Below are 18,126 nucleotides of genomic sequence, written 5' to 3'. Positions count from 1 at the left end.
GAAATCATAAAAAAATATTTTTAATATAAAGTGAAACATTGAAAAAATGAATTGAGATAATACAATAAATTTAAATTAATTTAATATAAAGAAGTGAAATTGATTGAGTGAATTAAATTTTAAAATTTTAGAGAAATCATAAAAAATAATTTAAATGTAAAGTGAAACATGAAAAAGATAAAAGTATATTTCTAGGAGCATATTTAAAAATAAAAGTATATTTCTAACTTATTTATTACTTTCAACTAATTTTAACTGATTTTTTGTTATTTACAAATTAGTTATCTGAGACTTATAATAAGAACCAAATGAGATAATAAATTTCTTAACTTTTTTCCTCTCCATGTTTCAAATGCTATAACTCATAGGGTCCGTTTGGATGAGCGATTGGAAAAGCAGCTTATAGGAAAAGTAGCTTATGGAAAAGTGAAGTTGGTAAAAGCTAAATTGGATAAGCTGAATTGTGTTTAGATTGGAGTTCAGAAAAGCTAATTTGCAGAAGTGAGATTGGTAAAAAGTTGTTTGGATTATAGTTGAGTAAAAGTAAGTTTGGTTATAAAATGACCAAAATGGGTATAAGTGTTAATAAATAATGAAATATGATAAAAAAAAATGATTTGACATAATACAATGAAATTAAAATAATTTATTATGAAGAAGTCAAATTAATGAGTGAATTAAATTTTAAAATTTCAAAAAAATCATAACAAATATTTTAAATATAATCTGAAACATGAAAAAAATGAATTGATATAATACAGTGAATTATTGTTAATTTAATATGAAGAAGTGAAATTGATCGAGGGAATTAAATTTGAAAACATAAGAGAAATAGAAAAAAATTGTAAATATAAAACGAAACATAATTTGAATGGGTAAACATGTTTTTAACTCCAATTTGCAGTATTGCAACAAAGTGAAACTAAATAATATTACATAATTAATCAATAGATAAGCTATGGATAATTTGGTCTCTGATTGCATCACGGATGCGATTCATATGCGATAAAGACTGTGATGTAACATTTGAAGATGATGGTTGACTAGCTTCAGCCTGATCATGTTCGCCCACATTATTACCATTTTCAGCTTGTTCAAAAAACAAGTCGGAGCTCGAATGTCTCCTTATAAGGTTATGAATGGCCATTGTTGCACAAACCAGATATACTTGTGTTTGGAAGTCGTAACTGCGCATGTTTCGTAGGACTTGAAATCTATTCTTCCAAACACCGAATGTTCTTTCTATTGTGCACCTTAAACTGGAATGATAATAATTGAAGGCTTCGTTACTATTTCAGAATCCTACTTGTCGTCAGAAGTCTGAAAGGTGGTAGCGCTCAGATCTGTATGGACCTAGATATTCATTTGGTGTTGGATATCCCGCATCAACCAAGTAATATTTCCCTAATGATTCATGAAACAATTTGAGAGATTGTGAAATGAATAAAAGTATGAAATAATTAAAAAAACATGCATGATTGGAACACATAAACATATACCTGGAGGTGGATGAGGGAAATTAAGAGATGAATTTGTAATAGCACTATCAAATATACGAGCATCATGTGCAGATCCCTCCCATCCTGCCAAGACAAAAGTGAAACACATACCCAATCACATACAGCCATGACATTTTGTGATGGATTTCCCTTTCTGCCAATAAATTTGTCTCGTTTTGCAGCGGGGACAACACACTGTATATGAGTGCCATCAATTGCTCCGATTGCGTCCTTAAAAAATGGGTAGTAACGTGGATCGTTCTCAATTTTTCTATGAGTTCCACGAAATGTTGGATCTATGGGTCGAATAAGTTCACTCAATAGGCTAAGACAAGCTTGTAGTACATTGTGAAAGTGCCTACTTATAGTTTCCCCTGAACGTTGAAATCATTCCTGGATCATCCTATTGCATTGTCCATGTGCAACCGTGTTTAAAAACATCGCAACCATTTCTTCAATTCCTACGTACTTAGACTTTTGTAAACCATGTTCCTCCAATTTAGTACATAAGAGGTGGAAAACATCTTTATCCATTCTAAACATTTCATGACATCGATCATCATGCCCATTCATAATGCCTTGTACCCATAAATTTCCTGTCTGCTCACTAGTTCTGCACGGTTGTTTAAACATGTACATTTCACAATAATGACCAACCAATGCACCTACTGCTTCATATTGTGTTAATTCCTCATTAATTATGGATAACCGTGTTGAATGGTCATCTTCATTTGACCGTGAATCGTTATTCCAATTCCATAAAGTATCTTCATTCCATAGTGAATCATCGTTCCAATTAGCCATTTCTGGAATTAACCCTGTAACTGTGGTGAAAACAAAATGTAAGCATTATAAGGATTACACTAACCAAAGTGTAAATAATTTTCATACTACAAACAAAAAAACCAAACGCATAGATGACAAGTAGAAATTAGCGTAAATATATTACATAATCATTAATAAAGTTCCTACAACATGCCACATCAGCTTAGGTTAAAACAGCAGGTATTTCAGGTTAACAAGTGCAATAAAATAGTGAAACAACTAAGTCCTAAACTAAATCCTATTCTGCAGGTCACTTCCATGTGTCTGGGTCTTGTGCTGCCGGTATCAACCACGCCAACAACTTGGTTCTATCATGCATAAACCCCAAATAGGCTCGCCTAGCCCACCTCAACAGCGTAAGCATCTTGGCACATGCATAATATAGTTGATTGTCATCATTAAGCTCCTCAACGGTAGTCAGGTGTGCCAAAACCTTATCAACTACTTGGGGATCTTCAACCAATGCTGCTGCTCGCTTGTCAGAAGCAGCTGCTATGACACTCATGCTATCAGAAATTAATGTAGATGCAGCAACTTTCTTCTTCTTCTTTGCATCTGATGTCTCACCCCTCTTTCTCTTTCCATAGCTTCCTGAGCTACTTGGTCCAGTGCTTGCGGGGTTGTTTATGTTGCAAGCAGCGAAGTCATCTGTGAACCCTGCACTGGCTGTTGGGTCCACACCAAAGTTTTCATCCTCACTATCCCTTGACCCTTCTTGTTGGTCTAGCCCGACTCTATAAACATCCTCCTCCTCTTCTGTGTCAGGCTGTGGAGCAAACGCTAGCTAAGGCTGTGAGGCTGATGGTGCGTACGCATACTCTCCCGAAGCCATAACATCTCTGAATATTTTCATCAGATCTGATGCAAACATCAACCCCTGATGTCTAAATTTCTTAAAATTAGGGTCCACCTACATGAACATAATTAGGCATAATTAAGCGATGTTCCTTCTGATATTCAAAATTAAAACTCAACTAACACAAATAGTTACCAGTATTTTTCGTTGCCACCACTCATCAGAGGCCAACACCCTATTTGTGGCTGCATCATAACCAATGCCAGTCTCCCCAGACATTAGTTTTTCCCACAACTTCCAATCTTTTCTCAATACATCAAATATGTTCTTCAGTTGCCTCCTGTCATACATTTTCCCGCTCCTTTCCCGAAAATTCTTTTCAATTTTCCCCCAACCAGGTCTTGTAAACGATGTTCCTTGTCTTTCTTTGTGCACTATTTGCTCGACACAAACATCGATTAGAATTTTTGTCGTGTAATGATCCGATGTCGCTTTTCCCCTGTCATTATCCATTTCTCTACGCCCTTTGATCGAGATAAGAGTAACTGAATCAACCAAAGCCCTAAATATGTAATAATAAAAGCCGTATTATATAACACATACGTTGTAACCAAACAAACATATATCACCAAGTAACACATTTTAATTGCATAAGTTGTTTAGTTTTCTTATTCAATATTTTTTAAAATTATAAATATATAATCACAACGTCAATGTCCACTATTTTCCAGTGGTAATTGATTGTGAACATTTTAAAATTAAATTTTCAATATATCATATAAATTGAACCTAAACTGCATTACATTGATTAATTTTTATCCCAATTTAACTGTGTAAAAGTAAAATAAAAACCAAATTAAGAATGATGAACAAGATTATTTACAAAAATATGTTATATTTATTATAATTAACTAATTTACCTAACTTTTTTAATATAATTAAATTAGTTAAATAAATATCATATTAGAGAGAAGTAAGAGAATATAGCAGGAGAAAGAACAACATTAAATTTATTTTGATTGAGACTTCCCGAAATTAATTCCAAATGATTTTTAAGTAATTACCCACATAGTCCTTAATTTCTTTGTATAGTACAAATTAATGTCTTATTACTTTGCTCTATCAACGCCGTTAATTAGCTCTATCAAATAAGTCAATTATTTTGCAAGTGAATGATAATGTTTGTGCCTCTATTTTTTGATAAAAGTAATCAATCACGTTTGTTTGGGCTTTACTTGGAGAGACCAAATGTAACGGTGATATATGTATCAATTCTTATCTTCTTTTATTTCCTATATCATTCGGCCAAACATTTTGAATATTCATTGGCATTATATTCCAGTCAAGCAATTACCCTTTAATAACTTGTAAAAATCTCCAATAACTTAAAACCAATGAATTTCTGACTTTATTTAGGAAAACTCTAACCCATCCTTTAATTTATCACTTCATTTAACAATGCCCCCCCTCAATGAACCATTCGGACACACATATATACACATATATACACCATGTTACCACCTCATTCTCTTCTACCCTACCCTCATAGAGATCGAATCCTATAACCATAAAAACCAAGAGACCGAAGCTAAGGACATGCAAAACAACAACCATTGTAATTCTGAAAATTACAATTCCAGAGTTACATGTCTCGCCATTAACAACATAGACCTATATGCAACAATTTAAATCCCCAACACTGCACACCCAAGCTTTCAGTCATATACACACATTTATGCTCTTCATTTTCTCATTAAGCTAGAGCCGTTTCCTTGAACCATTAATCCCTGTTTCGTCCTTCAAAAACAGAGGCAGAAAATCCACATGCAACCAGAAATTTTAAGCTACATTCCTCCTTCAAAAAATCAGAGCATCCAGCACCACTGTCTGAAATTTTTAACCAAGTTTTGACAGTCAATATCTCTAAACAATTAACCAACATCCAACAAAAGATTGTAATAACCGAAAACCATAAAATTCAAAACATGAAGCCCCTATTTCAGTGTCATAACAAGTCGGTCCTCAACATGCAGCAATCAGTAACAACATGTAAATTCAAGGACCACAGGAATTTCAAGGACGACAACAAATTCAACCACAGGGATCAAACCGGAAAAGCAACATAACAAAATTAAACCGGCCAACCTGTAACAGATCCAACCAACCGAAGCCTGCCAGAGGTAGATCGGACGGTGTATTGCTCTGGGAAGAGAAGAACTCCACGCACGACTCAAATGCAGAGGCAAACAACGGCGACGTCGATTGCAGACGGTGAGACCAGCTCCGACTTGTGATGAACGAGCAGCATCCACACGGCCACGCACACCTCACACCCAACGGCTGACCTCACGATGATGACGGGACGGAGCTCACGGTCACCAGCGACGGAGCTTCTTGGAGGCGACCACCGACGGACCTGGTCGAGGCGACCACAGACGGAGCTCACGGTCAAACACCAAACGACTTCTGATGAACGAGCAGCATCCCCAGGCCACACACACCTCACACCCAACAGCCGACCTCACCACAATGACGGGACGGAGCTCACGATCACCAGCCACGGAGCTTCTTGAAGGCGACCACCGACGGACCTTCTTATCGAGGCAAGCAAAGACAGAGCAAGCATGGGGGCTTGGTTTAAAAAAAAAAGGACTCTCTCGCTCACGAGGGAATAGGAGAAAGCAAATGAATTCAGAGAAAAGTAAAGGGAATAGATTCCTTATCAGAACGGTCCATAAGCTCCTTCCATATGATCAGAAGCTCCCCCTCTCCAGCTTATCCCAATCGCGCGTTGAAGGGGCTTAAAAATTCAGAAGCCCAATTGTTAAAAAGCTCTGCCAAACGGTCCAAAATTCCCACTGAGCTTATAATCACTTATAAGCCACGTTTGGGCCAGCAAACGCTGACCCAAACAGGCACATAAGCTATCAATTTTAGCCTATAGCTTATTGTAACTTTTCATACAAAAACCATATTGTCCAATCGCTTAATCAAACAGTGTTAACATTTGTAATCGTGCTTTTTTAGGCTTATAAGCCACTTATGGTGCCTAAAATGTCTAGCCAAACAGTTGTAAGTAGCTTTTGAAGGTATAAGCACGATTGACTTCTCAGTGAGATATTTGGTTCAACTTTTGTTCAATCTTACTTATGGCCAAAAGCTGCAATTTTTAAGCCTGATTAAAGAAGTAGAATTCTCCCGCTCATGGTTTATGAAATCGTGCTTTTAAGACGACTTTAGGAGCAGTGATCATCGTCTTTTTCTGATTGGAAAGGGAGAGTTCACATATTGGACCTTTTTCTGGTAGTCGACGAGACTAGTTAGGCACTGTTCATCTTCTGACTTTTCACGGGGAGCAGAACACAAGGGAGGAGCTGGAGGCCAACTAGATATGAAATTTGACTTCTTAAATTTAATTTACTCATTAAATTTAACTTCTTCATATTAAATTATTTTAATTTTATGGTCTGTTTGGATGAGCAATTGGAAAAGCAGCTTATTGAAAAAGTAGCTTATAAAAAAGTAAAGTTGGTAAAAAATAAATTAGATAAGTTGAATTATGTTTGGATTGGAGTTCAAAAAAGTTAGTTTGCAGAAGTGAGATTGGTAAAAGATTGTTTAGATTATAGTTGAGTAAAAGTAAGTTTGATTATAAAATGACCAAAATGGGTCTGAGTTTTAATAAATAATGAAACATGATAAAAAAAAATGACTTCACTTAATACAATGAAATTAAAATAATTTTTTATGAAGAAGTCAAATTAATGAATGAATTAAATTTTAAAATTGTAGAAAAACCATAAAAAATATTTTAAATATAAAGTGAAATATGAAAAAAAATGAATTGACATAATACAATGAATTATTGTTAATTTAATATGAAGAAGTGAAATTGATTAGCGATTTAAATTGTGAATATTCATTAGCATTATATTCCAATTAAGCAATTACCCTTTAATAACTTCTACAAATCTCCAGTAACTTAAAACCAATGACTTTCTGATTTCATTTAGGAAAACTCTAACCCCTCCTTTAATTTATAACTTCATTTAACAATCCCCCTTCTCTCAATGAACCACCCGAACACACATGTATACATATATATACACCACATTACTACCTCATTTTCTTCTACCCTCATAGAGACTGAATTCTATAACCACAAAAACCAAGAACCTGACGCTAGGGACATGCAAAACAACAACCATTGTAATTCTAAAAATTGCAATTCCAGAGTTAGACCTCTCACCATTAACAACATAGACATATACACATCAATTTAAATCCCCAACACTACATACCCAAGCTTTTGGTCATATATACATTTATACTCTTCATTTTCTCATTAAGCTAGAGCCATTTCCTTGAACCATTAATCCCTGTTTCAGCCTTGGAAAGAGGGGAAGAAAATCCACATGCAACCAGAAATTTTAAGCTAGGTTCCCTCCTTCAAAAATTCAGAGCATCCAACACCAATCTCTGAAACTTTTAACCAAGCTTTGACAGTGAATATCTCTAAACAACTAAGCAAAATGCAACAAAAGATTGCAGTAACCCAAAACCATAAAATTTGAAACATAAAGCCCTTGTTTCAATGTCACAACCAGTCGGTCCTCAACATGCAAAAATCATTAACAACATCCATGACCACACACAGCTCAAATGCAGAGGCAGACGGCAACGACCTCAGTTGAAGATGGTGAGAGCAGCTCGACTTGCGATGAACAAGCAGCATCCACCAGGCCACGCACACCACACCTCCCCACACCCCACACCCAACAGCTGACCTCATGATGATGATGGGATGGAGCTCACGGTCACTAGCGACGGACCTTCTGGGAGGTAAACAATGATGGACCTTCTCGATGAGCAAAGACAAAGCAAGGGTGGGAGCTTGGGGTTAAAAAAAAGAAAGTGAGCCTCACAAAGGAATAAGAAGGCAAATGGAAGAGAAGAATAAAGGGAATAAATTCTCTGACACATCTCAGAATGGTCATAAGCTCTTCTCATGTGATCATAAGCTGCATCTCACCAGCTTATCTCAATCGTGGGTTGAAGTGGCTTAAAAATTAATAAGCCCAATTGTTAAAAAGCTTTGCCAAACGAACCAAAACTCCCACTGACCTTATTTTCAATTATAAGCCACATTTGGGCCAGTAAACGCGGACCTAAACAGGTACTTATTGTATTATGTGAAATCATTTTTTTAATCATGTTTAATTTTATTATTTATTAAAACTCATACTTATTTTGATCATTTTATAACCAAACTTACTTTTACTCAATCATAATCCAAACAACTTTTTACTAATCTTATTTTTACAAACCAACTTTTCTAAACTCCAATCCAAACACAATTCAAGTTATCTAATTTAACTTTTACCTAACTTCACTTTTTCAAAAGTTAAATTGATAACAAGCTACTTCTCTAATCGTTAATCCAAACGAGCACTAACTATTATAAAACAGACAAAGGATTAAAGTGCATGCATAACCTTAAACTATTTTGTTGGGCGCATTCAATTTTAATTTGAGTTGTTCTAATTTGGTTCATGCACTCACATAGTCACATCCTAAAAATACTTATTTACCCAAATTGATATAAATTTTTTTTTCCATATACTTGTTTCGTATCCTATAAAAAACTACTTTTTTCTTATTTCTATTTATTTGTCCGGATTTAAATTTCGTCGATTTTACCTTGTTTTCAATAATATTCCTTTGAGATGGACGAAGTTAAATAGAGTTAATTAATATTTGAATTATATAACCATTTTGGGTGATTAGGTTGGCTTGCTTTTAAAGGTTTCTGCAGGCTTATTCTTGAATAATCGCCAGCTTCCCTCATCAACGCTGTTGCCGCCTCATGACCATCATCAACTTGGTTCTATTTTGTTGTTGCATGGATATGGCACCATAATCAACCTCGTTTTCAACTCCTCAGATGGTGGAGATATTGTGAGATCATGACTTGTGCTCATGTCTTGCGACGGAGTTAACTTATGGGAACAATTTTATGGGGTGTTTGCCGAGATTCTTCTGAAAAATTTTGGAGCCTTTAGTATGATTGTGCACAGAGCTGCGTTAGTTAGTGCAAGATAAGATGCTTGTTTGGATCTAAAAAATACGTGAATGGAAACTAAATTATGATTTTAAAAATAATTTTATGAGATACAAAATAAATATGTGAAAAAATTTATTTTGATTTACGAAAAAAATATTTTTTTTTGTCTAATACCAAGTATCCCTTTGCTAGAGCATCCAAGCCTCTTTTTACACCTCCTTGTCATTGTGTTTTTACTTTGTCTTTATGTTTCTTTATATGTACTTGTTGTCTTTGTTTCATTCTACTGCTGATACGTTAGCTGTTGAAATCTTTTTTTATTGTATCATTTTACTTGATTATTAATAAGATTGTCCTTTACCAAAAAAAAAGTTCTTGTATACATAATATTGTTTTCGCTTATATATATTTGGATTAAGATGCAAATTTATTTAAAAATTTTTTACTTGAAAATGTTATGCACTCGGAAGTTTTGAGTTTAATATTGACTTAAAAGTTTAAAATTATAATAATTTTTTTCTATAACTAAAAATATTTATGACAATGTTACCTATTTTAATGGTATTACTAGTTTTGTAATAGTATGAAATAAAATTGTTACGATTTTAAATTTTTAAGATAATATTAAATATAAATTTTTCTTTTGAATACTCAGCATTCATGAGTGAAAACTCTAAAAACAAATTTACATTTTAATTTTATATATTTTTTATATTAAAAAAATAAAAAGGGATAGTAGAGGCAATTGGCTGCTCATATTTTAGCCCGAGGGCAGGTGAGGCAATGATGGAGAAGAGAGTAACAAAGAAGAGAGGATCCATCGCAGACAAATTGGACACAAGCGCAGCAAATTGATGCCGATTGATGCTCCTCCTTGTTCCATCAAATCAAAGATATGCTAGATTTTGCTTTCACCGCCTTTTCCCTTTTTATCCCATTCATTAATTATTTTTCTTTATTTTCAAAATTTTTACATATTATATATATTAAAAAAATGCACGCGTTAGTTTTTTTTCTAGATTTTAAAAATTAATCATATATTTCATGAGCCCGCGGTAATAAAAGAACTTCAGTGTTATTTATTTATTTGAGGAAAAAAATTAATGAAATGATTCTTTTTTTATAAAAAGTCATAACATTTTGATTCTAAATTCATGTAAGAATTTTAAATATCTGCCGCAAAAACTGCAACCAATGCCAGACGCAAATCCTCACGTCCGTGACTGGACAAAAACAAAAGCGAAAATTACAACAAAGGACGAACTCAACCTCACGTCAACAAAAAGGTTCATTAGATGATTATCAAAAAATAAAAAGTTCATTAGATGTTTAAGTACATTATTAGTAAGATGAAATTTAACGATTTTCATATTTTTAGAAATTGATTTTACGTTTAAAATAATTTATAATAAAAAACTCTAATTTTTTCGTTACTATAAATGGAATGTTTTACAATTAATGTTAAATATGGGTCTTTTCTTTACAATTCTCCCAAGAGAGTAGAAGGGAACCTGTCAGAAAGTCATCCTCAGAGTTGAGGGTATTTTGGGGATTACATACTTTCCAGGTCTCCCCTTGCCCGCTGGGGGCCAACCGCGGTAAGCTGAACCAACGAGAGGGAGAGGGGAGGAGAGAGAGGGGAGAGAGAGGGGGGAGGGAGCAGCTATATAATTTAACAAAGATTTCCTCTTTTAAATAAAATTTTCTTTGCTTTGGAGTTGCCTGAGCTGACAACCCACAAGTTTTGTTGCGGCTCTCCAACCTGGGACTCCCAGAATATCATCAGTTACACTCTGAAATTTCCACAAGACTCGCTCAGATTGCTTTTGTTTTCTTTTTGATCCACCTATAATGCGTCCAAATCTTCTGATTTCAACTCTCACTCTCTTTCTAAGGCCTTCCGCTTCAGGTATGCTAAATCCATTTGCTTCTTCTCCTCTCTGCTTTTTCTTGCTGCCTTCTTCTTCCAGCTCTTAGTAAGTTGGGGAATTTCTGTTTGTTGGTTTCTTTCCACTTAGATCCTTTCCTTTTTCTTAATTTTTGTACAAACTGGGTCTTCTCTGCTCTTCTTTTTCCTTTCTTTCTCTTTATTTCTGGTGCTTGATTGTGCTGTAATGTTCGTTGCTCGCGCTGTTCAGTGAAAACTTTCTAAATATGGAAGATACTCATCTCCCTCTATTTCGGAACCGGATTTTGGTTCTTTTTTTGGTGGTATTTTTGGTTCTTGCTTTTGATAATGTTGGAGGAAGTAAATAGTAAGTTGGGACGTTGGATAGATTACACTAGATATATATGGGGCCCCGGTTGATTAGGTTCCATTGTACTGTAATTGGACCCTTGAGCGTTAAGATCACTCACTTTTTCTGAGATCTTTTCCCTTAATTTGATTTTTTTTTCCCAAATGACGGTGGAGGACTGAATTTTCTCTATCCGTTCGGGCTGTAAATTTTCACTTTTAGAGGGCGTTGTGTCTGGCACCAGTGCCATTCATGTGGATTTTCCCCCTAAAACAAAGTTTTGATAATAATTTACTCTTTCTTTTGTAATTTGATTGGATGGATGCTTGTCTTTTAATTTTTACTTGATTAGCGGAGAAGATGTGTACGGAAGCTTGTCATTTTCTGACTATGATAGTTCAATATGGGCAACAATAGAAGCTTTTGTCCTGTTTCCCTTCTACTGGGCAACATAGAAGCTTATCATGTCAAATCATGATACCGTTGCAATCATTTTAATCCTCTTGACTTCTTTTTCAGTCTTTTTTCCTTATTCAGGAGGACTTTGATACTTTCTACAACTGCTGGTGGTTCTGTAGCATGAGTTCTCAAGGGTTCTTCAGTAGAAGGTATATGGGTTTCAGATTCCCATCACATTAGCTTAGCTATGCTTTTAAGTGCCTAGATAGCCTGCAAGCATATTGCAATAACATTTAATTCCTTTGGTTGTTTTCCCCAATTTTCAGGAGAACCTTTTGACACTTCCATTAGCAACTGCTTGCGGTACTGTTGTGTGAATTATCAAGGGTCTTCTAAAGATGGGTTCCAGATTCCCATCTCATCAGCTTAGTAATGGCCTCTATGTATCAGGACGGCCGGAGCAGCCCAAAGAAAGGACACCAACTATGAGCTCAACAGCAATGCCATACACTGGTGGAGACATCAAAAAGTCAGGAGAACTGGGGAAAATGTTTGATATTCCCGTTGATGGTTCTAAATCTAGGAAATCCGGACCAATAACAGGATCTTCTTCAAGGACAGGGTCTTTTGGAGGAGCTGGTTCTCATTCAGGACCAATTCAACCTAATAATGCTGCCCGTACTGTCTATACTTCAGGTCCTATGACTTCTGGAGGCATGCCTGGTTCAGCTTCTATGAAGAAATCGAATTCTGGACCTCTGAACAAGCACGGGGAACCTATAAAGAAGTCTTCTGGTCCTCAGTCTGGTGGAGTAACACCAACTGGACGTCAAAACTCTGGTCCTCTTCCTCCTGTTCTTCCTGCAACAGGTCTCATTACATCTGGCCCCATATCATCTGGCCCGTTAAATTCTTCAGGGGCACCTCGGAAGGTTTCTGGTCCTTTGGAAGCCACTGGTTCAATGAAGTTGCAAGGGTCTGCTGCTGTCCATAATCATGCCATAACTACTCTCAGTCAAGATGATGAGTATTCCTTCAAAAGGAACTTCCCCAAGGCAATGTTATGGTCATTAATTCTGCTTTTTGTGATGGGTTTCATTGCTGGTGGTTTTATTCTTGGAGCAGTGCACAATGCCATTCTCCTCATTGTTGTTGTGGTGCTTTTGGCTTAGTTGCTGCATCATTCACTTGGAATACTTATTGGGGAAGAAGAGCTATTATGGGATTTATTGGTCATTATCCAGACTCAGAGCTTAGAACAGCGAAAAATGGGCAATTCGTGAAGGTCTCTGGGGTAAGTTCTTGCTGCTCTTTAGTTCATTCTTTTTTTTTTTTTTTTTTTTTTTTTGTGTGTGTGGGTATATTGGCAAGTGATTTACAAGTAGTATTTATACTTACATATTAATCCTTTCTGTGCTAAATGTAGAAGTGAAATAACTAATTTACAGATATTAAGAAAATTAGTTAAGTTAGTTATTCGTAAATAATGTGTGTTGAGTTCTTTAAAATATCCCATTTAATTATTTGTAGTGGAAACTACCCTAATTGATGAAACTTCTCCTTTAATATGTGCGATAGGGACAGTTTGGGGAAAAAATTATAAATTTAGGAAACAAAGCATATTGAAATCTTACATTTAGGATCCAAACAAACCCTCAACTAGCTATAACATTTAGCACTGGAGGGAGAATTTTTGTCTGATTAAATTTTCCGTAGGATCACATATCAATTATTGTAAAAGTTGAGCGTTTGTATGGATACACATTTATTTTTTTTTCTTACCTAATTTGTAGATTATATTGAGTAAGATTCATTTGAGTATGCAAAACATATAATTTTAAAAAGTATTCATTATAATTTTTTCTTAAAATAATGTACAGATATATCTGGCCAATAAATATATATATGGTGTCATTTTCATACTTTTTAAGTTTCTGAAATATTATATATAATCATACACAATTATTGATGACACAAAGTCATTAAAATTATTTTTAAAAATAATTTAAAATAACAATAAGTATACATTCATTTTAAAAAACTCTGTTCCTCCAAAGTTGTAGGGCTGGTTTCGGCCCTGGTGCCAGTGTGATTTTGTTTAATTATAATTATAATTGTATTTTACTAGCTTTTGGTGTATTTTGTTCTTGTCTCATAATTTACATTTAGTTTTAGATGTTTAATTTTATGTCAAAATGACTGAAATTAGAAACTCACGGCATTGGATAATTCTGAACCCCGATATTTTGAACGATTAGAAATTGTGTGTTAGCTAGGAAACAAGTCATTCCTAGGATCAGGAAATGGCTTTACCTTTCTTGGCATGTACTTTTGTACAACTATGATAGCTGCTGGTATGGATGAATGTGGGTGTTGGACAATGGAAGTAGCATCTTTGTAACACCTTTGAGTGTTTGATTTGTAATGTTATGATTTGAACCTTGTGTTTTGTTCTTTTATTTTTCATTGAAACTATTATGTTGTTTTGCATTGATGTATTTTTCCTCACAGTTTATAAGTTTACAATCAACATGTTCCTCATATATTCTGGCTATTTCTCATTTAAAATATCATCAGACCAAAATTTTTCTTTGGAATATTTTCCAATAAATGTGCCTATGTGGAAGAAAATATTGCCTTTTTTTTTTTTTTTGGGTCTCCATCTTTTCTGCAACTCTTTTAGTGACATTAATCAAGTTGTGTTTGATTGTGATATATGCAGGTTGTTACCTGCGGTAATATGCCTCTTGAGTCATCTTTCAATAAAGTCCCTAGATGTGTATATACATCAACAAGTTTATATGAGTACCGAGGATGGGAATCAAAAGCAGCCAATCCTACTCACCGCCGATTTACCTGGGGCCTTAGATCACTGGAAGTGAGTTACCAAAAATGTCATTTGGTTTAATTTTGCCAAGTTTTGTATCATTTCTATTTGTACAGTAATCTGCAATCTTATATATTATCTTTTATTTTTGTAATTTTCACTTCTGATCATGAAATTGAAAGCCATTTCTTCTTGCAGTAAAATATGAAGGGCAAATTATTGTTGTAGGTTAATAGTACAATACTATTTGTGAGGAGTGGACACATTTCGTTTTTTGACTAGCATGTGGTTGTTCCCTCATTTTATTATGGGATTTTTTCTTTTTGAAAAATAGAAGTCATGGGCAAGATTTTGTTTGCCTAGCGAAGTGTGAAAAGATCAATCATAGTTTTATTTGCTGATTTTCCAATTTTGACTGGAATATTGTATGGCATGTGACAGAGGCGCGTGGTGGACTTCTACATCTCAGATTTTCAGTCTGGTTTGAGAGCATTGGTTAAAACTGGGTATGGAGCAAGGGTAACCCCTTATGTTGATAACTCAATTGTCATCGACATTAATCCAGCCAAAGATGAGCTGTCTCAGGAGTTCCTCAGGTGGTTGAGTGAGAGAAATCTTTCGAGTGATGATCGCATCATGCGGTTGGAAGAAGGGTATAAACCCCCTCTTTTATGTTCCTTCTGAAAACATGCTTCTCTAATTTCTTTTGTAATGAGATGGAACCCGGGAGATTTCACCAAGAATCTTTTTCAATCTGCAACCATGTGATACCCTGAGAATCAGCATTTACTTTAGACAATCCTGACCCGTAAAAGTTGATTTAATACTTGTGCTTGATTTCATATATTTAAACCTCTTGACCTCATCAATGACCCAGTTTATTGCGAGCTTTTAGGTTCATGTCTGAAGCCAACTGCTTTTAAAGAGATTTTGTCTAACCCTCTTCTTGCTTTCTGTTATCGTTATGGAATTGAATACGCTAGAGACCTAAGCTGTTGAAACTTGATCTGTGATATGTAGGTATATCAAGGAAGGAAGTACGGTAAGTGTAATGGGGGTTGTTCAGAGGAATGAGAATGTGCTCATGATCGTTCCTCCATCTGAGCCAATCACAACAGGATGCCAATGGAGCAAGTGTATTTTCCCTGCAAGCCTTGAGGGCATTGTTCTTAGATGCGAGGACACATCGAAGAATGATGTGATCCCGGTCTAAGCAAGCGATATGCAATGTGATGTGCGGAATGTTTGCAGCGTCTAATTGGCCCTTCTCACTTCAAAGAAGTATAACTATCCCCTCTAGTATTAGTGGTTGTGGGATATCTGATTGACTGATTATTATTATTGTATTTTAGCTTTAAGGTGGCAAGGTTGTGTTCTTTTTTCCTACGCGCTAGATTGTTGTATAGCTAGCTTGTTCAGGGTTGGTTTGGTATTATTCTTCGTTTAGGGAATGTAAGCTTTGGCTAACGCTAATATGTTTGATGCTGTGAAAAAAAGTCAGCTGTGTTTGGTGATATTTGCAATATGAAAAGTTACTTGCTCATAGAAATGACATCGTGCGACCATATAGCTAATTATCCATAGTGAGCTAAGGTCAAAGGAGTTGTCATCATCGTCGTCCTTGTCATCGCCATCGTGATCTCCATAATAATTGGTGTTACCAACTCTTTTCCATTTCCTTCTTCTGATACAACTTCCTTCTCTGCTCTCAGTTGTGTCACTTTCATGGTTGTATAATTTTATTAACTAATCCCAGTGGTTGTTTTATTTTAAAGTGGATTATTAGAATTGAAAAAGTGGATGTCTTGTGTTTTATTTATATGTTTGAAGAAAAAGTGATAAAAATAGGTGATTGTGTGTGGGGTTATAACTCCTCATCCTCATTTGTTTTTATGTTCGTATTTTTCCAAATGCATTTAATTATGTGGATGGAGGCAATTCAAATTTCATATTTAAAATGTGAACCATATCTGTAAGATGTAAATATATTTTGTCAACAATTTTTGTAAGATATGAGAAGTAGCAGGAGCAATAGTTTTACTTTCAATCATTTTTTGCTCTAATCTTATTTTAGCAATATACTATCTTCGGTCCTACTAATTATAAGAATCAGTTGACTAATTTGAGGAGATTAAGGAAGTAAGTTGAGTTAGATATTTGTTCTAAACAGATATTGTCTTTCCTAAAATATCCTTGCTAATCAAGTGTATTGACTAAAACTATCATTGTTAGAAAGACTACGTTAGAAAAAAAAGTATAAATATGAGAGACAAATTAGATTAGGGTATTATATTTAAGACTAAAATAAAAATTAAATAGGGTTTTATATTAAGGACCGGAGGTAGTATTTATGAATATGAATTTGTTGGTATGTTGGGTCAACAAATATATCAAAGGGTGTAGAATTTTTCCCCTTATTCCTAGTGTGTTTTAACAACAATTTATATGCGTAGAAAATAAATGGCCCAAAAAAAAACGCAGAAAATGTACTTTTTTATTCTCATTACAAGGGTCCGTGAGTTTTATCCTTACAATAGTTGAAGTAGAATTCAAGATCATGTTTGATTCATATTTCTAAATTTATTTTCTTAATAAGAGAATAAAATATATTTGGGTCAACACTCTGCATTGAACTAAAAGGGATAGCAACTTTTAGCAACCAAATAATGCAGTAAACAATCAAACTATAAAAAACATTCAATTTTATTCCAAAACTTTTTAGTAGTAGTGCGTGTTGATGTTGCTATGGACTATGGTGGTTCTATGTTTTATTTACTTAGTTTTTATCTTTATGATTTGTCTACTTTATTTGCTTTCGGTCCATTTTAAGATTGGATGATGTTTTATTTAGTGGTAGAGGTTTTATCTGTATTAGTTTTGAAAATTTTGACAATAGCTTGACAATTTATTTTACTAATATTTATAATTTGAATTAAAAATTTGGGAGATTCATTGTTGGATTAATATCATTGTTAGTTATTATAATTTGATCAAATTTTAGTTATGATACCTATAGTTTCGAATTGTTAGTTTTAGTTCCTACAGTTTTATAATTTTTGATATGAGCTTAATAAGTAACCCCCGTGTTTTTAACGAATTTTAGTTTTGATCCCTATACTTAAATTTAAACCAAGTCTTTATGAAAATATAGGGACTAAAATCAATAATTCAAAACTATGAAAATCAAAATCAAAATTGAATTAAACTATAAGGATTGACGATATATTAACCATTCATTGTTTTATCTTTAGATACTTCAAAATGGTTGAAAAGAGTTGAAATTTAATTAAATGACATGAAAACCGAGTCCAAAAACCAAAATGAATTAACTTGTAAGGATCAGTAATAATATTAACCCTTCATTATTTTACTTTTAGATACTTGGTTGAAAAAAGTTGAAATTTAATAAAATGACATGAAATCCTGAAGGTCTAGGTTGAGCTCACATGTTCAATAGTTAAGCTTCAATAATATAATAG

At 34.4% G+C, this 18,126-nt stretch overlaps 1 protein-coding gene and 1 pseudogene across 1 annotated transcript; one reads left to right on the top strand and one right to left on the bottom strand.

The window, feature by feature from the left end:
- Positions 1-2,574: 2,574 nt before the first annotated feature.
- On the bottom strand, positions 2,575-3,471 carry LOC114729232 (uncharacterized). The gene is made up of 2 exons (XM_028916218.1): positions 3,316-3,471; positions 2,575-3,090 (listed from the first exon to the last, which is right to left on the bottom strand). The coding sequence occupies exons 1-2, from the start codon at positions 3,469-3,471 to the stop codon at positions 2,575-2,577; spliced, it is 672 nt and encodes a 223-aa protein (XP_028772051.1).
- Positions 3,472-10,808: 7,337 nt separating this feature from the next.
- Positions 10,809-16,196, top strand: LOC114729193 (uncharacterized membrane protein At1g16860-like; annotated as a pseudogene).
- The last annotated feature ends 1,930 nt before the right edge of the window (positions 16,197-18,126 follow it).

Source organism: Neltuma alba, unplaced genomic scaffold, assembly GCF_004799145.2.
Source record: "Neltuma alba isolate B1F8T4 unplaced genomic scaffold, ASM479914v2 tig00012615_pilon, whole genome shotgun sequence".
NCBI lineage: Eukaryota > Viridiplantae > Streptophyta > Magnoliopsida > Fabales > Fabaceae > Neltuma > Neltuma alba.
Note: the sequence above shows the minus strand (reverse complement) of the source record. Positions and strands in the feature narration are given on the sequence as shown.

What these genes read in the sequence shown, in the direction of transcription:
- LOC114729232 (XM_028916218.1), bottom strand. Translation starts at nt 3,471, where the DNA reads ATGTATGACAGGAGGCAACTGAAGAACATATTTGATGTATTGAGAAAA. An exon ending in GGTGGCAACGAAAAATACTG is followed by an intron (nt 3,091 to 3,315) that starts GTAACTATTTGT and finishes TTTGCTCCACAG; the next exon opens with CCTGACACAGAAGAGGAGGA.